The sequence below is a fragment of the Aegilops tauschii genome, chromosome 4 (assembly GCF_002575655.3).
Source record: "Aegilops tauschii subsp. strangulata cultivar AL8/78 chromosome 4, Aet v6.0, whole genome shotgun sequence".
NCBI lineage: Eukaryota > Viridiplantae > Streptophyta > Magnoliopsida > Poales > Poaceae > Aegilops > Aegilops tauschii.
In genome coordinates, this window is record NC_053038.3 from 525,178,976 (window position 1) to 525,202,423 (window position 23,448).

General features: G+C 45.2%; 2 protein-coding genes across 3 annotated transcripts; one reads left to right on the plus strand and one right to left on the minus strand.

Moving 5' to 3' along the window:
* The first annotated feature begins 17,569 nt into the window (after nt 1-17,569).
* On the plus strand, nt 17,570-20,045 carry LOC109783061 (uncharacterized). Its single transcript, XM_020341671.1, has 2 exons — nt 17,570-18,955; nt 19,461-20,045. The coding sequence occupies exons 1-2, from the start codon at nt 17,570-17,572 to the stop codon at nt 20,043-20,045; spliced, it is 1,971 nt and encodes a 656-aa protein (XP_020197260.1).
* A 751-nt stretch (nt 20,046-20,796) lies between these two features.
* On the minus strand, nt 20,797-23,022 carry LOC109783076 (uncharacterized). 2 transcript variants are annotated; one of them, XM_020341682.4, is made up of 3 exons: nt 22,690-23,022; nt 21,949-22,387; nt 20,797-21,290 (listed from the first exon to the last, which is right to left on the minus strand). In XM_020341682.4, exons 1-3 carry the CDS (start codon nt 22,735-22,737, stop codon nt 21,154-21,156), a joined length of 624 nt encoding a protein of 207 aa, XP_020197271.1. In that variant the 5' UTR covers nt 22,738-23,022; the 3' UTR covers nt 20,797-21,153. The 2 variants fall into 2 exon arrangements, with proteins under 2 accessions (XP_020197271.1, XP_020197272.1); XM_020341683.4 differs by having other exon boundaries at nt 21,949-22,384; nt 22,690-23,021.
* Between the last annotated feature and the right edge of the window lie 426 nt (nt 23,023-23,448).

Below are 23,448 nucleotides of genomic sequence, written 5' to 3' on the forward strand. Positions count from 1 at the left end.
ATAAAAACAAATACTCGACATTCAGAATGGCAATCGATAAATCATGTGACACGTGTCCGCCGTCAGCCTGGTTGACAGGAGGGTGGCGGTGCAGTCACCTTTGCTGAGTAGCCGAGAAAGAGCACTCGGTAAATCCTTTTTTCGTTCTGTCCTTTATTTGCTTTCTTCTCTTCTCTTATCTTCCTTTCTTTATCTCTTTATTACAAGCCAAGCCAAACAAAAGTGGACGGCGGCATGTAAGAGTGAAACGACGGTGCCATTGCACAAGACAACGGAGATCCGAACCTCAACCGTACGCAGCGACCAAAGGAGCCACAAGCATGATGAGGGTCAGAGTGAGGTCGAAGCCAGCGCCAAGGTGGAACAACCAGCAAGCATATGGAGGAAAGAGGTGGCGAAGCGAGAATGCGAGAGGACTCGAGGTGCCGGAGGAAGAAAAGGGTGGCACACAGTATCACTAACAGACGAAAGAGCACAGCCAAACCCCCTACCCACTGGCAAGCGGGGCACATAGTAGACGGACCCAACGACAGCTAGAGAAAGGTCAATCTAGAAAATGCACAAAGACAGGAGAGGAGAAGCTGCAAACCCACCCACTAGGATACAACTAACGTGACCACAGTAGAAAGAGCAGCAAGAGAACTCACCCAAGGACCCGATCACACAAGCCACTACACCGTGGGACCCAATGGTAATCGAGACCACCGAAAAAGCAGGGAAGAGCAAGAGAGAGTAACCGGCAGGATGAAACCTTAGCTTGGTATGTTTTCTATATATAAACAATTAAGTGCATTTCTGGTCCTATTTTAATGATAAAGCTCAGGTTCAAACTGCAGGTAAACTAAATCATGGCTAGAAATGGGTTGGAAAGTCCAAGAAGGATTCCCAAACACTAGGGAGTCTGAGACTCGGGCACCATGGAGCTTATTGCCATTTTCATACTCAAAATTTCAAAAGAAGTCGGGAAATCATGAAAATTGGTATGATGTCATGATATGACCCCTTTTATGCAGACGGGTTTAGTCGTTTTAGGGACTTTTTTGCGTGATTTCTCACAAACTCAGTTGATTTCCAAAAAAATACACCCCTCGCCTCCTTTTCGGCCACTGACAGACGGCCAGGCACCACGCTGGCATTGCCATGCAAGCGCCTTTGACGGCTATAGGCAGATTTACCACAGGTGTTGGCACCGATTCGATGTACTTTTCAACTCCAGGCAGCAAAGTGGACATTGCATGCAACTTCATGTACGACTAGTGTATTTGACCCTTTATATATCTAAGATAACAGTACAATTTCCAAGATTAAGTTATGATACCCTGACAGATCTAAAGATCTAGATCTGTCTTCTCCATTGATTGCATCCGCTTAGAGCGTTTTGGTTTAGCTGTACTTTTTTCGAATAGCGCCCAATTTCGCTCATAATGCATGAAAGTGATGAAACAAGATCCTCCCACCATCAGGTCCAAGCCCACTCAACTGCCACCTCACAGTCATAGAACTACCACCACAAAACTCACAGCGCCCAGCACCTCATGCATCGAGACTTCAATACTCCAGGCAGACAGCGAAGGGTCCTAATAAAGAACCGGTAACCAGAACAGATCATCTACCAACTAGTAAAAGAACTAGTGAATGGACCAGCAAAATATTTAGATGCGATCCATATACAAGGTGCCAACAAGATGGTTCTGCTAGAGATAGGTATTTACTTAGTAGCACAAGTTGACGCAAGCAAACTCCTCAAAGTTCGCTAACCTCGTCTAATTAAGCTGAAAAGGTATTTAATTTCATATTTTGATGGCACCTTTCACAATCAGATCAACCTCGTCGTACGTGGGATCTATGACCACTATGAGCAAAATAGCACGGTAGGACCTGTCAGTGCTAGACATGGATCACGCCATTTGATCCTGCGTGCAAATAGTATAATAATAAAAGTTAGCTGAATACAACAGCATATAATATATGTGAAAGTTAGAGATAAGGTGAGCAAACCTCGTCAGTGAGCAAAACTACCTGTAAATTTAAACACACAAGTCTTACTTTTATAAATCTGTGATAACATAGTATCCTTTACAAGATTGGTTTATGATATCCTGACAACTCAAAAGACCAGCCTTGTAAATTATTTACTTCTGTTGGAGCTAGCCTTTTGGCTAGCTGTGCATTCCACAAACAAAATATTCAGATGCCACCCGAATGCAATATAATGTGCCAACAAGATGGTTCTGCTAGCCCTAGGTGTTCAATTAGTAGCACAGAAGATGCAACCAAACTCATCAAACCTTACTAACTTCATCTAACTAAGATGAAATGTAGTTAATTGTAGCATATGTGATATGCATGTGGTTGTAGTGTGGGTAACTACCCAGTGGAGTAATTTGTCGATGCTGGCAATCCAGTGGAGTAGTACAGAGTAATCTTGAGAGATACTCACTGGCAATGAACCGAAATGGCCTTTAGAGTAAGCAATTTAGAATTCCAAGAAACAGCTAAATCTAGAGAAAAATCTGCATCGCAATCTTATATTGCTCATGTCAGCCGAAAGGTGGCATCAAATATTCCAAGCTGCACATGCACCTAGAGCAATGCGACAACATGATGAGTATCTAATCTAGTAGCTTAAAGCCCTAACCTCGTTGATGGGATTACTAAAGCAAAACAAATATACAAGGCATTTGTCCTCTTCTCGTGCCCTCTTCAGGTTTCTACTTTCCAGCTGGTTGGTCCGGCCGGCACAGTTGTCTTGTATTTGCACTTTTTGATTTGAAGCCACCTTCCTGGGATTTGCTTGCGTATCTAATGTAAAGCTTTTAGGATCAGCATAAAGAATGCAGCGACATGATCGCATGGGCCTCCAAAATAATTGATAAGATGATATATATACACTATGGTATTAGTGTATGCACACTAGTGGAGTTCATAATTACTGTACTTAGTGACCCTCCAACAAAACTAAATTCATCCAGATATACTTACAAATTACAGGCACGTTCGTCACGAGCCTTTTGCTATCAATCAGGACGGCTTTGCCCAGCGTGTGCGTGTTGTTCACCAGCCAGGAATCTATCAGCTAGCCAAAATTAAAGCACACCCGCCAGAATCGATCAACGTCCACGAGTTAGGTCGACCAACCCACGCCACTCTATATATGTATGCTAAGCATGACAGGACGCCGGTCAAGAAACGAGAGCAGCGGAGAGGAGAACGCAGGTAAAATAACGGAATCGGAGGTTTCAGGTATATTCACCAGAAACTCTACTACTTCTCCATGACCAATAAGCTTGGTGTTCTTGGGTCTGCGCTTGTATATGTTTAGTGATCAAAATCCTTCTTGTGCAGGCAGTTATGGAGCAACCAAACCAATGGCTTGCGCAGACGGTATAATATAAGCACATGCACTTGTTTCAAATGTAATTAATTACTTTTGACATCTGAAAGTTTAGATGGTGCGAGTTAATGGTATTGCATTGGTATGTAGTTTAGTATGAAGTAATTAACTCTTACTGCAATGGCTCGATCATGTCATGTCAGCAAGAGGAGGAGCTAGTTTACATGTACCAGCAAGAAGGGGGTCACGTACCTCTACCTCTACCAGGCATGGAGCAGCAGTTCGCAGAGCCACCGCTGGCGGATCATCAAGAGCGGTACTACACACCACCAATGGCGGTCCCGCCGTTCAATCCATCTCGCAGCTCCAATTTCCCAAGCTTTGGGGGCTCATCGTCGTTGCCCAACCTACCGTTCGGATCAGTGCTGGTGGAGAACGAGCCAGGGCAGCCGTCTCAGCCGCCATCGTCCAACTTCCTCTCCTTCGGCAGCACCCTCAACTTCTCCGAAGGAGCCTGCTGGCGGCACGACGGCGCCCAAGGGACGATGCAACAGCTGCAGGTGCCACAGAGGCGGGGCAGGGCGGCAGCGAACGCGCAAGAGCATGTCATTGCCGAGCGCAAGCGGCGGGAGAAGCTGCAGCAGCAGTTCGTGTCCTTGGCCACCATCATCCCCGGCATTAAGAAGGTGCGTTTATGTGAACGCCAGGTACCTGCAGGCTGCAGCTTAAACAGTTAGCCATTGCCATTCTATTCAGACAGACAAGCTCTCTCTGCTGGGGAGCACCATCGACTATGTGAAGCAGCTAGAGGAGAAGGTGAAGGTCCTGGATGAGCAAGGCTCACGGAGATCATCAGAGTCCATGGTGTTTGACAGCAAGTGCCACATATCCGCTGCCGACAATGGTGCAGCAGGCCCCAGCGGGAGTGGCTCCGGGTACTCGAGCCCGGACATCGAGGCCAGCATCCTGGGGAACACAGCGCTCCTGAGTATCTGCTGCAGAGGGAGAAAAGGGGTGCTGGTGATGGTCCTCTCCGAGCTCGAGAACCAGGGCCTCTCAATCATAAACACCAACGTCGTACCTTTTACCAACTCCTACCTCAACATCACCATCATAGCAAAGGCAATGGCCCCTCTACCCTCCTATCCTACATTGTGCAAATGCGTTATAACTTGCGAGAGAACAAACCGCGATTTGCTACTAGCTAGGAGAATTCTAATGCATGCATGATCAGAAGATTGACATTTTCAGCTTCGTGCAGATCGAAGAGGGGTTTTCGTCCGCAGTTGAGCTGGTGAAGAACCTAAAACTGGCTCTCAGAAGTTTCAACTGAAAGTAGAATGCAAGCGATTTGTACAAATGACAAATGGTTAGGCCTTTCCCAACTTCTATCTTTTATAACAAGAACAGTAGCTCCGGCCGTCTAGGGGAAACCATCTTTAGTAGTATCTGAGTTTGGTCACGGCATCCATTTCTACGAGTGTTGTGTGAAGTCTGTAACCATTTCAGTTTACCATTAATGTTTTCTCTCTCCAAGCAACCTGCCGAAGCACTGCTTTTCACTAAGAAAGTATAGGTATTTACTCCATCCGTCCCATAATATAAGAGTATTTTTTATACTACAGTAGTGTCAAAAAAGCTCTTATATTATGGGACGGACGGAGTACCATATATTTGAATCGAATGTATTCTGTCGAGACGCGCTGATTTTTCACTAAGAAGAAAATGGAGAGTTGTATATGAATGTTCTAATCTACTCCCTCCGCTTCTAAATATAAGCCTTTTTAGAGATTCCAATGCGGACTACAAACGGAGCAAAATAAGTGAATCTACACTCTTCTAAAATATGTATATATACATCTCTATGTAGTCCATATTAAATCTCTATATTTAGAAATGGAGGGAATAGAAGAAAAGGAAGATAAATGTTCTGGAACTTTTTGGTCTCGTGCATGTCCTAGAGTACAGGTACGGGCCTTATTCATGATTTTTCCTAAATCAACCTGAACTGCAAAAGAGAGGGGCAGAAATTCATCAATCAAGTTGAAACTACTGGGAGAATCGACCATACAAACACTGTCTGATCCGAAGTGCCCTTATTTATGGATTCATGCCTACAGATTCATAGGAGAAACTTGCTTCGAAGGCTAATTTGTACCCAAGTTTGTTTATGAAGTTCGGACAATAACTAGTCCCTTAGCAGAAGCTCTGTGCAAGAAAGAAGCCATTTGCAGAAGCAGAATAGTTCAAGGAAGAAAAGGGGTGAGGATTTATATACCTCAGCCTAGCGTTGGTTACCAGCGGAGCCACCACTACTACCGCCTTCCCCAAGGAAGAAAGGAGAGGATGGCGGACGAGGAAACTGAAATGATTCAAGAGCCCGCACCAGACGCCGACGCCTCGCCACACCCACCGGCCGGCAATGGAGGCGCCGCCGCCGCGGAGGGTCTGGAGCATGATGCCATTGTCACCGAAACCTCCTCATCTCGACTTCCTCAGGCCCAACTACACGGCCCATGTTGACTCCCATATTCCGTCAGTTCAAAACGGTCGTGGCCCAGGTCAACCACCCATTCCACCGCAGCCATGCGCGCCGGCCGGCCCCAAGCCGTACGACCCCGCCCCAGCGCCGGCCCTTCTCCATCCTCCCTCCTCTCTCTTTTGTGAGCCGGCGGCGCGCATTCCGGCATCTCGGCCGCGCCTCCCCTTCTCCTTCCTCTTTTCTCTCTGTTTCTCGAGCTGGTGGCGCGTAGCCCCGGAGCAAGCAGCGGCGCGGCCTCGCGCAGCACGGGGGAACGTGGGGCCGGCGACGGCCGCGCCTTCCTTCTCCATCCTCCCTCCTCTCGGCTCCAACCTACCTGGACCTCGCGCCCGTCCCGTCCCTGCGTCATGGTGGCCACATGAGCGGACCTCACCGGCGTCAAGCACGACGTGCGGGTCATGGCAGATCCGGACCGCGCGGCCATGGATCCACTGTGGTCCCCGGCGTCCTGGATCCGGCGAACTTTGCGGCTAGACGGCAGGCGGCTTCCTCTGGTGGCTCGACCACAGGCTGGGTCGACGGACGCCGGAGCTCTAGCAACCTCGGGCTGAGGGTCAAGGCGCGGCCCACCCGCCCGGCCAGCTCCGCCGCCGACTACTGCAGCAGCCGCTCACCTGTGGCCGTGCCCTCTACTCCCGCTCCCGGCGACGAGACCATTGCAGGCGTGCTGCTCTGCTCGCCTACTTGGGCAGCTCAAATCTATGTGTGGACCTGATTGCGTTTTGTTTTTTTTTTTTGATTGAAGGGTGTCCCTGTAAAATTACAGGGACTGTTTTGTAAATCAAGAATATCCCTCAGCTAACAATGTATAACGTCGTCCACCATGAACCGTTACGCCACGTCATCAAATGTGGGACCCACATGTCATAATCACGGTTAAAATGCCTGAAGTGACCGATCAGTGTTTTTTGCAAAAAATTAGGCAAAAAATCAGTGGTTTCTGGCAGAAATTCGTAAAACGGTCTTTACTGCAAACCTAGGCGCTAACGTGGTGGTTTTCTGCAATTCACTCGTTTCCTATAGAAAGACGAATATTGCATATTTTGAAATATAAGACATAGGTTGCTATAGAAATCGGAAAGTCATGGTAAAATGGTTAAAAAGAAGTGATCAATAAAACCATGAGAACTTAATAAGTGATCGCATGATCAATAGTGGTACCCCGCAATTCAGTATCAGTTGTTTGAATTGTTTAAACGTTTGGATTTTTCCTTGAATAAACCTGTAATATAATGGTGGTTTGGACCCCGAATGTTTCTGTTATATACTTTGAGGGATATAACAGAAACATTCGGGGTATACTACATCATGTAGTATGCAGTGATGTCTTATGAGTGTTATATCAACAACTGGCATACTACATCATGCAGTGGTATTGCTGGGTCACCACCATGAATGTGGCAAGCCAGACACCAATGCGAAAGCGGACAGTGATGTTTCCAGCAGGACCGTCCATGATGGACATGTAGAAAACAGCTGGCATGGAAATCGTGACGAGAAAAGCGCAACCATAGAGCATGTCAAGAAGGTCACATATCGTGCCATGGCTAGCCTCAAGAATACATCGCCGAAGGCATAGGCGACCCGGGCATTGCCGATGTCGGCCTTGGTGAGGTTGAGGTGTCACAAATGATGGTGATGAGCGGCGGGGCAGCGAGGGCTGAGACAAGGCTTGTGAAGGACATCCATCCGAGATGGAAAGCGAGCGTGTGAGGATTGCCGGGGAGAAGATTTTGATGGACAATTACAGATAGCGTTTCAGCTGTCTACTGCATTCAGCTTTGATATGATAATCAATCAAGCAGTGTTTTCACTTGGTCCTCGCAACAGAAACATCGGGCCTTAGTTAGTACTCCCTCTGTAAAGAAATATAAGAGCGTTTAGATCATTTTTATATTTCTTTACGGAGGGAGTGCATTACTGCATAGTGGGACAACGCATCCCACTTGCAGTAACCTTGGTTCAATCTAACTAAATACTACTGCATGCATAAAATATATGTTAAAGTGCCCGCTTGTTACTAACACATCATTCTCTTACTCACCCCACCAAAGCCATGCTAAACCTGCAGCACGGTGTGGTCATCAACATGCATGTAGCCTCAAAGCAACGTTCAGTTCTACTGCCGCGTTAGAACCACATCACTAACTTGGAACCGATTCGATTCAACAATGGTGACTGATTCTGCAAATATCACGCATAACAACAAGCGGGCGGGTCCATGAATAGGCAAGCGGATCAGACTAATATCTGTCTATCATGCAGGGTACCTGCTTGCTTTAGTTACATAGCATCCTGATTAATCTAGTGCAAGTGCAGGTTACAGTGGACCTGCTGCTATTAAGGCAGTGCAGCTCTCTGCTATTTATTCCTTGACGAGGCCCTGTCCAAAAGCTTCTTGATATAATTGTTCTTCACATGGCACTCCTGTTCCTGTTTCAGAGGAAACAAACGAACGATCAGAATCTGAGATAGATAACCAAGCATCATAATATATTTGTTTTTATTGATCCTTTTTCCCCGCAAAATATAACAGAATATATTTGATTTGCCACTTTAAGGACCAAAATATCAAATGGGCAAACAAGAGAAAAATGGTTGGTACAACGATAGTCAAATGTTATGCACGCTCAGAAATCAAATCAAATAATGGATCTGCTAGATCTATGTAGTTGTTTTTTTATTACAAAAGGCTACAAGAAGAGTGGAGGTTCAATGCCACCATATCCCATGCGTCAGAAATTTCCAATCTATAGTTTGTATTCCACCACAACAAAACTCCCATCATACAAGGGAGAAACACCACACAAACACAAATTGCCCGTAGCTTTGTAATAGCCACTTTGCAATCATCACACACAAGGAAAGATTTCATGGTGAATCAAAATTCATGGATAAGCTCAAGCATACTGTAAGCAATATTGGGGAAAAAACAAGCATTGAAAATCTCATACATAGCTTGAGGTTCACCGTTTAAAGGAAGACAGCAGAAAATAACAGCATGGTAATGTTGCTTAAGTAGTATTGTTCAACTGATCTTACGGCAAGCATTTCAAATATCAGTTATGGCCTAAGGAATAAATCATGCAGCCAACACCACTACACAACTATACCAAACACGATGTACAGTAAAGCACAAATTTTTTTAACCCCATCAAGTGCACTACACAGATCATCTAAAGGTCAAAAGGCAAACCTTTCAGGATCATCCTTGAGGGCAGGGAATGTGGGAGGCCAAATCATCATAAAAGGATGGACGCTGCCATAACATCGATCATCATCTGTCTCCTCATATACTTTACGCCGTGTCCTGCACTTGATATCCAAGTAGAATATGTATCGAGAAACCTCTAAAAATACAAACTGAGCATCGTCTCCCACCTTCCCTATAAGCACATACGGGTGATCTTTCTTCCCCAAAATAGCACGCATCTCATGCAAATAGATGGTATCTACCAGCAGCCAGTTGCCCCCCTTGTGGAGCCATACGCAAAGTTGAAACTCCTTGGGACGGACATGAATGAGATATACACCAGAAGCATCATCAGTCCGTGACAACATGATTTCTGAAGAGGCATACTCCACTCCTTGTGGGAGGTGAATCGTGGAGAAACTTGAGTCAGTCAAATCCAAGACAATAATGTCGTCACTTTGGGCGGCCGCGATATAGATTTTGTTGTGGACGAGCACAGGCTTTGGCCTTGGCCGCGGACAATGGAGCTGGTTTGTGGCCAAGGTAAGCATGCACCAGGCACCATCTTGCAACACATATAGGCGCACCATGACCTTCTTTGTCTCCTTGGCAGGCTCCACCAACAAATATAAATAGGACAGTCCATCGCCTTCTTCTCTGGAGAGGATTTCAGCGAGAATGTAGTAAATTCCGGTCTCGACACAAGGGAGTGGTGGGATGATGGGCATATCTCTCTCAGGGCACAACAGGTGGTAGACTTGATACGTCCATACTCCTCCTCGTTGGCCGCTGGTTAAGATATTGCCGTTGCGGCAGTCCTCAATGTTGATGTAGTAGGCAAAACGGCAGCCCGCAAGGTGGCGGACAACGACAGCAAGCTCCGGAGGTTGAGGCTGCATCGGGATGAAGCGTTCACGCTCAAAAAAAGCGTAGAAGCCAAGGAGGCGGGGCGGGTGGATCTTGCGGAAGCGGCGGAGGAACCGGCGGTTGGAGGCGTGGTGGAACCAGCGCCTGCAGACGAGTCGGCACGGACGAGCGTGGTGGGGAACGCGACACGGAGAAGGATCTCAACGAGGAGGTCGCCGTCGTCGAGCACCTTTGCTACCGCGGCCACCATCGATGTCGGGGTGTATCGCTGCAACTCGAGGTCCAGACATGATTTCTCCTCCTCGCTGGAAAATCGGCAAACACAGAGCGGCGTCAGACAAATTCCTCCGGCCAACAATGTTGCTGCAGTTAATACATCCAATGCTGCAAGAACAGAAACAAACTCACGGCTTCTTACTGCCGCCGCTCCACTACAAGCAAGTAGTAAAATGCAAGCTAGGGTTTCCACGAGAGAAGAAAAGAAAAGAAATCGGTGGATCTCTAAGAGGTAAGGAAGGAGATAGAAAGCCGGACCTCAAATCGGGAGGCAAAGCGGTGGCCGCCGACGGGGACGGTGTCAAGCTGCCGGCTGAACGGCGGCGCACGCCCTGTCCTTCCCTTCAGGTAGGGCTATGAGCTAGGGGGCGAGTGATCTGGGCGGAGAGGAAGATAGAGGCAGCGTACCAGTTATTCTTATGTCCAGCCCGGTCCAATTAACAGTTTTATTTCTTCCTGGGCCAAGAGAAGAAGATAACCTTTTTCTTGTTTTTTTTAGATATACGTATTTTCCGTTTTTTATCATCTTTTTCATATTTTCATGTTTTATTTCGTGAACTTTTAAAAAAACTGGAACACTTTTCCAAACACGGGAATATTTTATGGAAATATAGAAACATTCTTGATATTCATTAATATATTATAAATTTCTGAATAGTTTTTGAAATTCAGGGAAAATTTTAAAATTCAGGAAAATATTATGAAATTTAGGAATATTTTAAAAATCCAGGAACATTTTTTGAATTACACAAATAATTTTAAAAATCATGACCATTATTAATCCACGAATAATTTTCAATTTCCCCTTCAGATCTGCATAGGGAGCATGTGCTGGCAGCTGTTCGTAGGGTGTTGCATAGAGATCATGGAACTCGGACTGATGATCATGAGATGTATCCCTTCTGTGTTGGATTGGTTAGATTTGAGGACCAGCTGATTCGTGATGCTCTGGTTGATACTAGTCCGCATGCGCTTGGCAATCACTCCACTTTTACCTTGCTACGACATGATGAGGAACCTAACATGCGTAGGCCATTGATTGAGAGGGAAGCTTGGGCCATGCTCCTTGCATTTCCTATGGATTATCAGACTGAATATCATCTCATTAAAGAGGTGTCTTGCTTTGGGCGTATTACTTACTGGCATCGCCCTGGTCACTGTAACGCGCATGTTATTGTGCGTGTTCTTATCAATGAAGTTGCTCTGATTCCGTTCAGTCTTGTGGTGAAAAGTTTACAGATATCACCGGGCTTGGAAAGTCGTGGTCTGTCCCTGTCTACATTCTCAATGGAAGAAATCCCAACCCAAACCTGGCTGGGAATGAAGATGAGGTTCCTCCTATGGGTGCGTCACCCCACCCCGAGCAGCTCCCCTTCCTGACTGCAATTCAGCAGGCGCAACATGATGCGCAGGTTTGGCAGGTGCAGAACACGGCTAACGCTTGGGAGGCTGCTCCGGCTCCTCCGCCGCCTCGGCAGGGCTGGGGAGAGTGGCCTGTGCTGCCTCCTGTCCCTGAACCTTATCGGGGCTTCAGTTACCGTCAGGTGACTGGATCTGAGGGGCCGTCAATGATGGATGGAATTCAGACTAGTGGCGCAGAGTAGGACGATGGTCTTCGCGTCTGGAATGAGCACGTTGCTATGGTTTAAAGGGCAACTGATAGTGTTGTTGATGGGACTGCTGCAGGACAGTTTGTTTTTCGTCAGATTGGCAATGACGATGTGGAAGTAGAGCTACCTGTTGGTGAAAATTAACTTGACTTCTTGATACACTGCTATGCTACAGTTTTCATGCCTCGTATTGGCCTCTCTGCTACTAATGTGAATCCAATGGAAGAGTGCATGATCTTCATGCATGGCGTTCAATCTTTTCTGCATGAACTGATCGGAGTGGCCGCCGCACCAGGTTCCCTTTCTCCTTTTGCTCATGTCAATGCAGTTACTTACATCTCCCAGGAAGTTTGGTGTGCAGTACTTGAGGTCCTTGACGACAAGTTTTTGAATGCAGCTGATGACATCACTGATGAGTATGACAGTTACTCTTCTTCTTTGGGCACAACTGAAGCTATGGCTGTTGACACTGCTGCGTCTAAGAAACGTCGTCGTGTGATCACTCCACTGGATGTCTCTGAGGTCAGGCGTAGCAACAGATCCACGAGGTATTTAGGTTTCAAGGCTCCCTCTCTTTCTGAAAAAGGAAGCAAGTTTCCCATGTTAAACCAAGGCTAGCTGGTGCCTCATTAATTGGAGGATGTTCCACATGATCAATCAATGGAAACAGAGGATGATGCTACTGTTGGGGAGTCCGATGATCACAATGTTCCAGAACCTACCTCGATTGCTATGATACAGATGGTGGGCACCTCCATGCGCGGTATCCCTGAAGCTGAGCTTGCAGAGGAAATCCTTCTGAAGGATCTGTCTACCTCCATTTAGGCACGATTCCTGATAGTTTTCTCTACGCTTCAGTATTTTGTGGTCCCTGTCATTTACTTCCCATTATCACGCTGTTTATTTTATCTGAACTATGCCGACTGCACTATGGAACATCCTATGTTGGAATATGCGTGGTATGAATGACGATAACAAGTGTCTTGCGCTGCGCAATGAGATTGATGAAGCTAACTGCTCAATTGTTTGTTTGCAAGAAACAAAAAAAAAAAGAGAATTTTGATCACTCTTACATTCATAAATGTTGTCCACACCGCTTTGACAAATTTGAATTTATGCCATCGACCGGTGCCTCGGATGGTCTAATTATTTGGTGTAGTAGCCAATTCTCGGGTGTGGTCATCCACAAAATGCCTTTTGTGCTTACAATAAAATTTGAGGCTCTGTAATGCAATAAAACCTGGTCTCTTTCCAACATATATGGACCATGCACGGGTCAGGAAAGAATTGTTTTTTTTTTGGATTGGCTTTCGGATTTGGAAATCAATGTTGATGATCTTTGGAATTTCATGGCAGATTTTAATTTTATGCGATATCTGGAAAATAGGAATTTACCAGGAGGAAATGTGGATGATATCCTTAAATTTAATGAAATAATTAGCGGACTGTCTTTGTTAGAAATTCCTATCAAGGGCAGACAGTACATGTGGTCCAACATGCAGGATCAACCTCTTTTGGAGCAGCTTGATTGGTTCTTCTCCTCGCCAGAATGGATTTTAGCCTTCCCCAACACTATGGTAAAACCCTTGGCTCGCCCAATCTCCGATCATGTACCTTATGTGATGTCAATTGGCACTGCGATCCCTAAATGCAAACTATTAAGATTTGAAATTTTTTGGCCATCTCATCCGGATTTCATGTCAACAGTGGAGAAATCCTGGAATACTCCTCTCAAAGCTTCTTCCTCTGCCACTAGACTTTCGGGGAAACTTAAAAGGCTTAGATATGCACTTAAAAATGGAGTAAATCAATATCTAAGCTAAGTTTGTTAACTGAAAACTGCAACAAGGTTCTACTTCAACTTGATGAGCTAGAGGAGAAAAGATATCTCACGATACTGGAGGCAAATTTTAGAAGATTTTTGAAGAATCATTTAATCAGACTTCTCAAAGATCAAAATGAGTACTGGAAGAAATGATGCACATTTCGTTGGGCTGTCAAAGGAGAGGAAAACACCAAGTATTTTCAAGCTAGAGCTACAGAAAGGTATCGACAGAATTCCATTCCCAATTTAAAAATTTCAGATGGCCGTCTTATTGAAGATCTTGATGAAAACGTGGCTGCTTTTCTGGAATGCTACACTCACAGGATGGGAGTCTCTCAAATGCTCTTGTGTATGATTTCCAACTATCTAATTTAGTTCAAACTGTTCCTGGACTGGATGAGCTTCCGGCCCCCTTCTCAAACGATGAAATTGATCATGTGATCAAAATTATTCCTGCTGATAGGGCCCCTAGCCCAGATGGTTTCTCTGGACACTTTCTCAAGGTATGTTGGGATATTATCAAAGCAGATTTCTATCAGTTGTGTGCTGATTTTTGGGAAGGTAAAATAGATCTCAAATGCTTAAATACATCGCTTATAACTCTCATACCCAAGAAGATTACTCCAGAGACAGTCAATGATTTTCGGCCAATTTCTTTGCTGAATTGTGTGCTCACCAAAATTTTAGCCGAAAGATTGCAAGCTTGGATTCTTAAATTAGTGCATCGTAACCAGTATGGCTTCATTAAAACAAGGACTATCCAAGATTGCTTGGTGTGGGTGTACGAATATTTATATCAATGCAAGCACTCTGGCAGGGAAATTGTGGTTCTAAAACTGGACTTCGAAAAGGCGTTTGATACAATGGAACACAATTTTATCCTGGATATTATGGAAGCCAAAGGTTTCGATGATCGCTGGTGCATGTGGATAAAAAAATGTTGAACTCTGGATCATCTTCGGTGCTTCTTAACGGAGTTCCTGGGAAAGAATTCAAATGCAGAAGAAGTGTACGACAAGGCGACCCGGTTTCCCCATTACTTTTTGCGACAAGCCAAAGGTTTCGATGATCGCTTGTGCATATGATGGGCAAGGAGGAGAGCAATTCACGACGAGGAATATCAAGACCCGATGTCTACTTGGGGTCTCATAAAAAGATATTTGGAGGAGATTCAGGTTTCTGCAAAACCCAAGAAGTTGAATGTGAATCAAGGAACACCAAGGCCGACAAGAAAATGGCTTACTCCACATGCGGGGTGATTTAAGGTTAATGTTGACGGGGTTCTATATAGAGATGGCCGGAAGGGTGCATGCAGCATCTTCTTTGTGTCGAGATGAAAAGGGCCAGTTTGTAGGTGCTTCTGTGGTTGTCGTAGAAGGCCAAACTGATCCATCGTGCCTTGAAGCTACTGCATCTGTATGCAATGAGGGTTTTGCTCCTGCACATGATCTTAACATAGATGCAGTAACATTGGCCTCTGACTGTCTACAGGCGGTAGCCAACTATCATAAAAAGGCCTTGTGCTCGTACATGATGATCTTGAGGGAGATGGAGCATCGTGCATCATCATTCAGACGGACGGGCGACTTTAGTTCATGAGCATTTTTTTTTTGACAAAGGGTGGATTTTATTAGCTTATAATGGAGCATCAAGAGGATACAAACACAATGAGCACACACCCGGCCTCTGCATAGTTAGGATGCACACAGCCAACACCAACACACACAAAAAACGCCAGCAAATAGCAAAGTCATATAAGACCAAAGCTATTCGTAGACGATGAAAAAAACTCCTAAAGCAATCAGATCTGCAAGTAGCAAGCTATAGCAAGGACCATATCCGCACCAACCATTTAATAACACCACACGGATGATGAAGTTCTTCAACAGCAACGCCTTTAAGAAGGGAGCAACGCTCAAGCGTCACCGTCACCGGATCCAATCACCAAAGGGAAGAATCTAGGTTTTCACCCTGAAGAATCAGTCCAAGCAAAACCGAGCAATGCCTTCAACAAGGTAACGACATAATATCGCCATTGCCAGGTATAACCAACTCGGGTCAGACCTAGGCTTTCACCCCGGAGCTCAAGACCGGAAAGCTCGAGTAGCATGACCATCGACGTCACACATGTGTTGTCACCACCACTTTTCCGCGATCCCAGCAACAAAATGCGATATAGAGAGAGTATAGCATAAGCTCATTTGTTTGCTAAGGTTGCGTCATCTTTGGACGTAGGCCGCTATGTCTGGCTGGGTTCTATACTTGATATATGTTGTATTCCTTTGAACGCTTTGAATGAATAAAGAACCCTATTCCATTCCAAAAAAAAACGTGAGTAACATGGCACTATTAATTAGGTCTGATGGGCCTGCCGCACGCTCTCGATATAGAACCGAACCGGTCCTTGGCGTATGACCGGTTCCCATGTTAGCAAACCCCATCCGTGAAGACAAGTATAGAACCAGAACCGGTCCTATATTTTATTCCTCACATCTTTATTTTACGTATAGGTTGAGAAAGCTGGTAAAAAAGAAAAGCTAAAGATGCCTCGTCCATCGGGCCGGGAAGACTAGGTCCAGTACCAGGTGCTCGTTCCAACGGCCGGCGTGCTCCCTGTGAGCCGGCTAGGCTAACGACATACTCCCTTCGTCCGAAATACTTGTCCTAAAAATGAATGTATCTATTTCCATTTTCAGGACAAATATTTACGAACGGAGGGAGTAGCATGCAACCACATCTTCTTGTTCTTGGGTGTTGCTAATCATAAATTGTATCCATTTAATTCTACATTTTTTAGTTAAGAAAAACGTCATTTATCGAAAAAACATCCTCTTGTTCTTGGGCAATTATAGAGTTAGTCGTGCTCAGTTTGGGGATACGTACCGTTCGTGGTTTTTCTATCTACGCTAGCTAGCTTGTTCTTTGACTCCTAGGTATAGATGCCTGCATGCATGCATGGCTAGACCGATCGATCTGCATGCAGCCTAGCTGGTGATTATTCGATCTCTTGCTCTGGTTAGTGCCCAAGCATGTTCTTTTGTGCACTACAAGCTGCTGGTGGTGGCCCCAGCGCCAGCGCCAGCGCTAGCTACTTTGCTTTGCACTGCAAACAGAGGTGGCACCGACAATATCTCTTCTACATAGATAGATACCCTGGCTGGGCTGGCTTTAGTTGTCCCTGATAAGCCATAAGGCTAATCACATCGCCAAAGCAGCTGTGAGTCAGTACACTAGTCATTTCACAGTTGAGAACGTAATACGTACTCCTTCCTGCATACAGTACGTACATAGATATAGATAGATAGAGAAAATGGAGGGAGCGGACGAAAGGCCGGAAGAACTGATCAACTACTATGTCAAGAGTCGGGTGGCCGCACGGAACATGGCAGGCGCTGCAGGGTTCTTTGCGTTGTTATGGTCCACCGTTGTGCTCCTCGGCGGCTACGTTAGCGTCCTAACCATCAAGGATTTCTGGTCTCTCTCGGTGCTGAGCCTTCTAATGGCGTCCCAACTGTATGTCCATTTCTCATCTCTGCTTCTTATCTGGTTTTTTATATACTAGATAAACTGATATTCCAAGTATGTTCATTTCTCCTATCCTACTGTTATTCTCTGTTTTTTTTATGAAAGTTTTTTGTGTCCATACATCTGGAGTTTTATGCCTCAGCTCGCTAACATAACATAACACAACGTACACAGGATTCTGCTCGAAATGAAAATCGTAACTGGTTGGGATTATCTGGCGGATGTGCACATATTACGTTTGAGTTTGACTAAGGGACAGAAAATTCAGCTTAAGTGGACAGAGCAAAGTTGTGATCACTTGCTGAATATATTTATTGTGTCCACATCGCTCGTCGTGAAGATGATTGTCTCAATATGCATAGCATTGCCCATCATTTTGGTTGGCCCATTTTTGGCCATGGCACTCTCAGTGGCACGTCTCGTACAACGTGATTACGGCGATGTAGGTGGAGATGCTGCAAACAAAGCAAAACTGGACGCGGCAATGATCATCTTCTATGTTCTAGTTACCTTTCAGAGTTTATCCGTCTTTTTCTGGATACTTGTTAATACATCTCAGCCGGTGATGTTGGTGAGCAAACGGTCCGGATTTGGGGCTTGGGGTCCCAAAACTGTTAGGAGATACTTGAATAAAACCAGAGACAAGTATCGGAAGGACGGGTTGTTGCCCAACAACTGGAACTTGATCACATTCAATGTTGGGTTGCTGGAGTCTGCATCTCAGGATGACCGTCTATGTGGAGCAAGGGTGTTAGATACTTTAGTCATGCAAGGTATAACTATAAGACAAGAGCTACTGTCTTCTAGCCAAGCAATTCAGAATCTGATCAACATGATTGGCCTGACAAGAACAGATAACCACGAGACCAGAGAGCGTGCCGCAAGGATTGTTGCGGATCTAGGAAGTGAGCTATGTATAACCCAGTTTCCGGATCTACTTCGATGCATATGCTGCCTACTTGAAAGCTGCAACCAATATATTAAGCCAGAAGTTGCCCATCCATTCGTCGAAAAAAAACAAGTCAAGTTGCCCAAGACAAAATCATTGATCCAGATCATAAAAGTCGCGTACAAGACTAGATTGCTTTTAGTTTTTGGAGAAGGGTACGAGTACTCCTATGTATCGAAAGGAACCAAAGACACCATCTCTCAAGGCCTGCTGATTCTTGAGAGGCTCACACAAGACGAAGACAACTGTATAGAGATAATCAAACACCAAAGGCTCCTCTCTAAGATCACATTACCATTAAGCTACCAGGACCTACCCAGCCATGGATGGGACCATACATGGGCTGAGATGCTAAGCAGGTCACTCACAGTTGTGAGCAGGCTTATCAGAGCTGGACCTACAGATGACACCATAAGGCTGCAACATGCTATGTCGCGCAACATGGTAGCTGTCCGCAATTTGATGCGTATTTTGGAGGTTGACAGTGAAGATGCCTTCTCCGAACTACATGGGCAAGCGATAGAAATTCTTACAGAGCTGGCCTTTGATGATTCTTTCAGAAAACTAGCTTTTGATGAATCTACAAGCATGACTGAAATGCTCGTCAAGACACTGGGGCGCATCTCCCTTGAGGATGGCAACAACAATGGTATAGTGGCAAAAGAAGAGGAAGAGAAAGACAAGAGAGTGAGGAGAAAAGCAGGGAAAGCACTGGCGAGATTATTGCTTCGCGTCCCAAGTGCAAGAGATAATAGTGTTGCATTGACTTCTGCACCAAATGTTAATGATATTTATCTACTTCCCAAACAAGACATGGTCAATCTGTTGACCAAGGTAACACTCTAACATCTACCTATTTTAATCTTATTCCCATTGTCTTTGACGTTTTCTTTGCTTTTCAAACATACATAAACCAGGCAACATGGGTTGGTTTTGGTTCCTGGGCTTGAGTAATTCTAGGGCGAAATCAGTAGCTAGCTTTAGCAAGATGGTGTTCTGGGGATGTAAATACTTATCATTTTAGTTTCTGTATATAATTTTCCCTCTAATATCCGTCTTAATTTTAGGAGTTATTGGTCTAATGCGAAATCTGTTTTGACTGAAGATGAGTAATCCTGAATATGCTATTATTGTTGATGAGCACCCTATAAATACGCTATTTTTGTTGATGAGTAATTCTACAGTACTCTAATCTTTATTTCTGTTTGTGAAGAATGCATGCTATTGTCATTGCATTCATATGTATCAGAGTCATATATGATATGATTAAGCCTCTCAAAAAAATTGATAGGGTTATGACATTGCTAATACTCTCTTTGTGCCGAAAATATTGTTCCAGGTTGTTAATCAAATATTATCTAGTAAAGGAGAAAAGGCTGCAGATGTGGTAATGCTGGCTGGTCCAAGCAATGGTTTTCATGTAGAAATGATTGTAGAAAGCCAGCCTCCAAAAGGTTTTGAATCTGACACTAGACAGCCTTCCATTCAGGAAACTGAAGAACAATCTGAGGACAGAAAAATGCTTATGTCCATGCTATCCCTCACCATGGCGATATGCAAAAAAAATGTGATCAGCGGAGATGATTTTACCCGTGCCATCCCTGATGATGCAGCACTCGTGAAGAAGCTCAAGGAGATAGTAGAACTGCTTCAGGATGCCACGACTGGCGGCTGGAGAATTCTGAAGCTTGTTTGTCAGGTGGTTATAGCAGTGGTTCAGCTCAAACCCAGCTGTACCAGAGAGTTCAACAGACATAACTTCAAGGAGGCACTGTCCAAGGCTCTTGCTACCATGTCGGATGTTGATAACTGCATGATATTTGCTGGCAATGACCGTGAGGTGCCTGTCAGGTCTCTCGCTTCTCTTGTGGAAGAGGCACAGGAGCTCTTTGCACAAGAGCAGGGTGACATAATCTCTACCTGATGATGAAGGGGGCATCATTCGAGTTTATTATTCGTCTGTATTTGTTGCAAAAGGTGTGCTTGTGGAGTTTGTCTTGCTGAGTTATGTTGATGATGGTACAATGCTTAACAACTTCATTCGAGTGTATTATTCTTCTGTATTTGTTCCAATTGAATTCTCTTTGTCAATGTTTAACAACTTCATTGAGGACCTTTGTTACGTCTTTTATTTGTTTAAAGTTGAAAAACGATGTTTGTCGGCTTAGAGTATAATTTATTGGCGTACTATTTCCCAACAACTAAGGTGGTTGCAAGTAAAACAGTTAGCAAATTGCATTTGCGATGCATATACACACATACACAACAAGCATGCACAAAATGTACCTGCACTTGGGGCTGCAAAAAAGAAACAGATAGAAAGAAAGCTTGGGAAAAAATAATTGTCAACATAAGCTACAAAAAGTTTCAGTTTTTCACGTTATCAACTATACTTGTGTTGTCAGATTGTTTCCATGACTAACTCGAACTTGTGTGATGATTAGTTGCTATTTTATGACTAACACAAACTGACAAGCCGCACACTCGATGCCCAAAGAAGATTGTAATCACAAAAAAAACAGAGAATGGAAATGTGACTGTTGAGGAAAATCTTCACCGAATTTGCTCTACAATGTGCAAAGTAGTCACAGAAACACAAACATATTTCAGTTTGTAGCACAACACAGCCAGCACTCTGCAGAAGAAGAAACAGAGAGATTGCCTGGCAAAAAATGTCTCTGAACCAAACAAGTTTATTGCATCCATGTGACATCAAAAGTTATGTAGTATAAACTCTCCAATACAATTTTGCCGTGGCAAGCAACCGTTGATTTGCTTGCAGACAGCAGACACTGAAGAAATACACCACCACAAGGCATCACATCACACCTCCACTCTAGCAGATCTGCAAACTTGAGCCTGATGCTCTGCAGAGAGGATACTAGACACAAATCACCAATGAATTGCCTTCCCTTCATGCCGAAAGGACAGGCCAATCGAGAGCTATCCGCCGAGTTAAAAAGATTAGCAGCCGCACCAGTCACCTATCACAACTGCTTCAGCAAGAATTTCAAGAACACATATGTATGCCTTCACCACCGCTTGTCGCCGAGCATCGAGATGAAAGAACCTGCAGCAGTGGAAGAGGCAGGCCTCCTTTTCTTGCACGATTTGCTTGGCTGAGCAGCGGAATGAACCTCGTCTTCAGGAAAGTTCTGACCGCAGACTTCTGGAGAGAAGAAACGAAATGCTTGTCAGTTTAACAGGAAACACTCAATAACAGTTTCTGAATTCTGCCAATAATGAAATGCTTGTCAGTGGAATGAACCTCGTCTTCCCATTTAAAGAGCTACTCTAGACAATTATGCATCAAACATGGAAGTCTGACCAGATAGCCAATTCAGTTATAGCCGCCTTATATGATAAACAATTCCATATAATCATTTACTGTTTCCACGTATCTTGACAAATACCTGCAGTCTGGCATGCAAAATTACCCCATTCCTTGGATCACAATTATTATTTATCGACTTGCAACTCTTACGACATGATAATCATTTATCCTTTTTCTTAATCTACGCTTTTGAATTCATATCAGACTAAGAGCCAACACTGCATAACAGTTCTGAACTTCTGCCAAAACTGAACACGGCATGTACCAAGGAAAATCGACACTTCTGGATTCATATCAGACTAACAGCAAACACTGCATAACAGTTCTGAACTTTTGCCAAAACTGAACACAACATGTACCAAGGAAAATCAACACTTCTAGATTCATATCAGACTAACAGTCAACACTGCATGACAATTCTAAACTTCTGTCAAACTGAACAAAACATACACTGTAGGAAACAATCAGCAAACAAGATGAAAAGTGTAACAACCTGAGGTTTTGTCAACAGGATTTCCTCCGACGCAACTGATCACTTCTCTTCCATGCTTCGGAGCCATCCCTTGAACCGTATCGGTGCCCGATTCACCATCGGAAGCACCAACCCCATCGCCACGACGATTCATAGCAGAATCGCGTGGCTTGAAGCGCCTCGCCCACGGATCCTCGGGCAGGCCTCGTGCACCCACATCACGCGGGCGAGGCACGTTCTTCTCAGAACCGAGGTTATCGGAGGCTCCCTCTTGGTATGGCTTGAGCCCATGGCCAACAAGACCCACATGGGTGATGTTCCTGTCGGGAGCGGCGTGGTGGTGGTGCTGCTGCTGGCCACGGAGCTGCTGCATGAAGGACGCCTCCATGGAGCTGATGTACATGTTGTGGGTGTCGTTGGTCCATCCGGCCGACACCAGCTCTCCAACCTGATCACCCTGCTGAAGAAGAAGAAGGAGAAGGTAGAATGAGTTTCCATTTTACAGGTGCAAAATCAACTCATCGGACAGCTGTCCTGTCCCACCGTAAAACTGGACAGACATCCAGATGTCCAGGATGATTATTGTACTACTACATGATGTGCTTTGCACTACCTTTTGAGTCGAATTAACTGCCATCTACGGCGATTTGCAAAGAAGAATCAACAATTTCATTCATTTATCAGAGACTAGGAACTGAACATCTTCAGGCGGATCAAAAGAACAGCCGGTCGTGGATGGATTAGAATGGAACAGATTATTACCTTGGCGGCAGTGCCGGGCGGGCGTTGAATCGTGGACACGTCCCCCATGGATCCGGGCGGTTGGTCCCTCCTCCGCCCAAGAACTGTCGCCGGACGGCCAAATCAGGGAGAAAGCGAGGATATTTTCCGTGGATTTTGTCAGGGAAAATCGCAGGTCGACGGAGAAGAGGGGAAAAGATCCGCTGGATTTGTTGGTCCGTCGTCTTCCTCGTGGAGATGGAGGGATAGGGATGAGGAAGAGGCCGAGATGTATACTCTCATCGGAGCAAAAATATCTGCCCTGCGCCAGCAGAGAGAGAGAGAGGGGGGGGAAGAAGAGAAGGCCAAGAAAAGAAAAGCGCAGGCCGTGTGGCCGGAGGCGTACTTTAATTTTCTCTTTGGGGAAGGAGGCGTACTTTTGCGTCGACGTGGCCGCGCGGGGGAGCGCAAAATATCGGGCGCAGATATTTTCCACGCTATTGGTGTTTTTTTTTTTCGAGGGATTTCCACGCGATTGATTGCCGACTGGAGGGCCGAGAGGCCGGCCCGCCTGCCTGACAGGTGGGGCCCCGGGCCGGATTTGAGGACTGGCTGGAAAAAGATCTTGTGGCTCGGTGACGACGATGCTCGTGATGATGGGGTTGGGTGGCACCGTCCAACCTCTTTCTTGTGTTTCTCACCGTCCAAGCTCCCTTTGTGATGCACTTTGTGCCTGCTCATGAGGAAGAATAATAGAGTATGCAATTTGTTCTAGCGTAAAGCATGGTTTGTTAGGTGTTT

What these genes read in the sequence shown, in the direction of transcription:
- LOC109783061 (XM_020341671.1), top strand. Translation starts at nt 17,570, where the DNA reads ATGGCACTCTCAGTGGCACGTCTCGTACAACGTGATTACGGCGATGTA. An exon ending in TGGTCAATCTGTTGACCAAG is followed by an intron (nt 18,956 to 19,460) that starts GTAACACTCTAA and finishes ATATTGTTCCAG; the next exon opens with GTTGTTAATCAAATATTATC.
- LOC109783076 (XM_020341682.4), bottom strand. Translation starts at nt 22,737, where the DNA reads ATGGGGGACGTGTCCACGATTCAACGCCCGCCCGGCACTGCCGCCAAG. An exon ending in CGCCCGGCACTGCCGCCAAG is followed by an intron (nt 22,388 to 22,689) that starts GTAATAATCTGT and finishes CTTCTTCTTCAG; the next exon opens with CAGGGTGATCAGGTTGGAGA. An exon ending in TCCTGTTGACAAAACCTCAG is followed by an intron (nt 21,291 to 21,948) that starts GTTGTTACACTT and finishes TCTTCTCTCCAG; the next exon opens with AAGTCTGCGGTCAGAACTTT.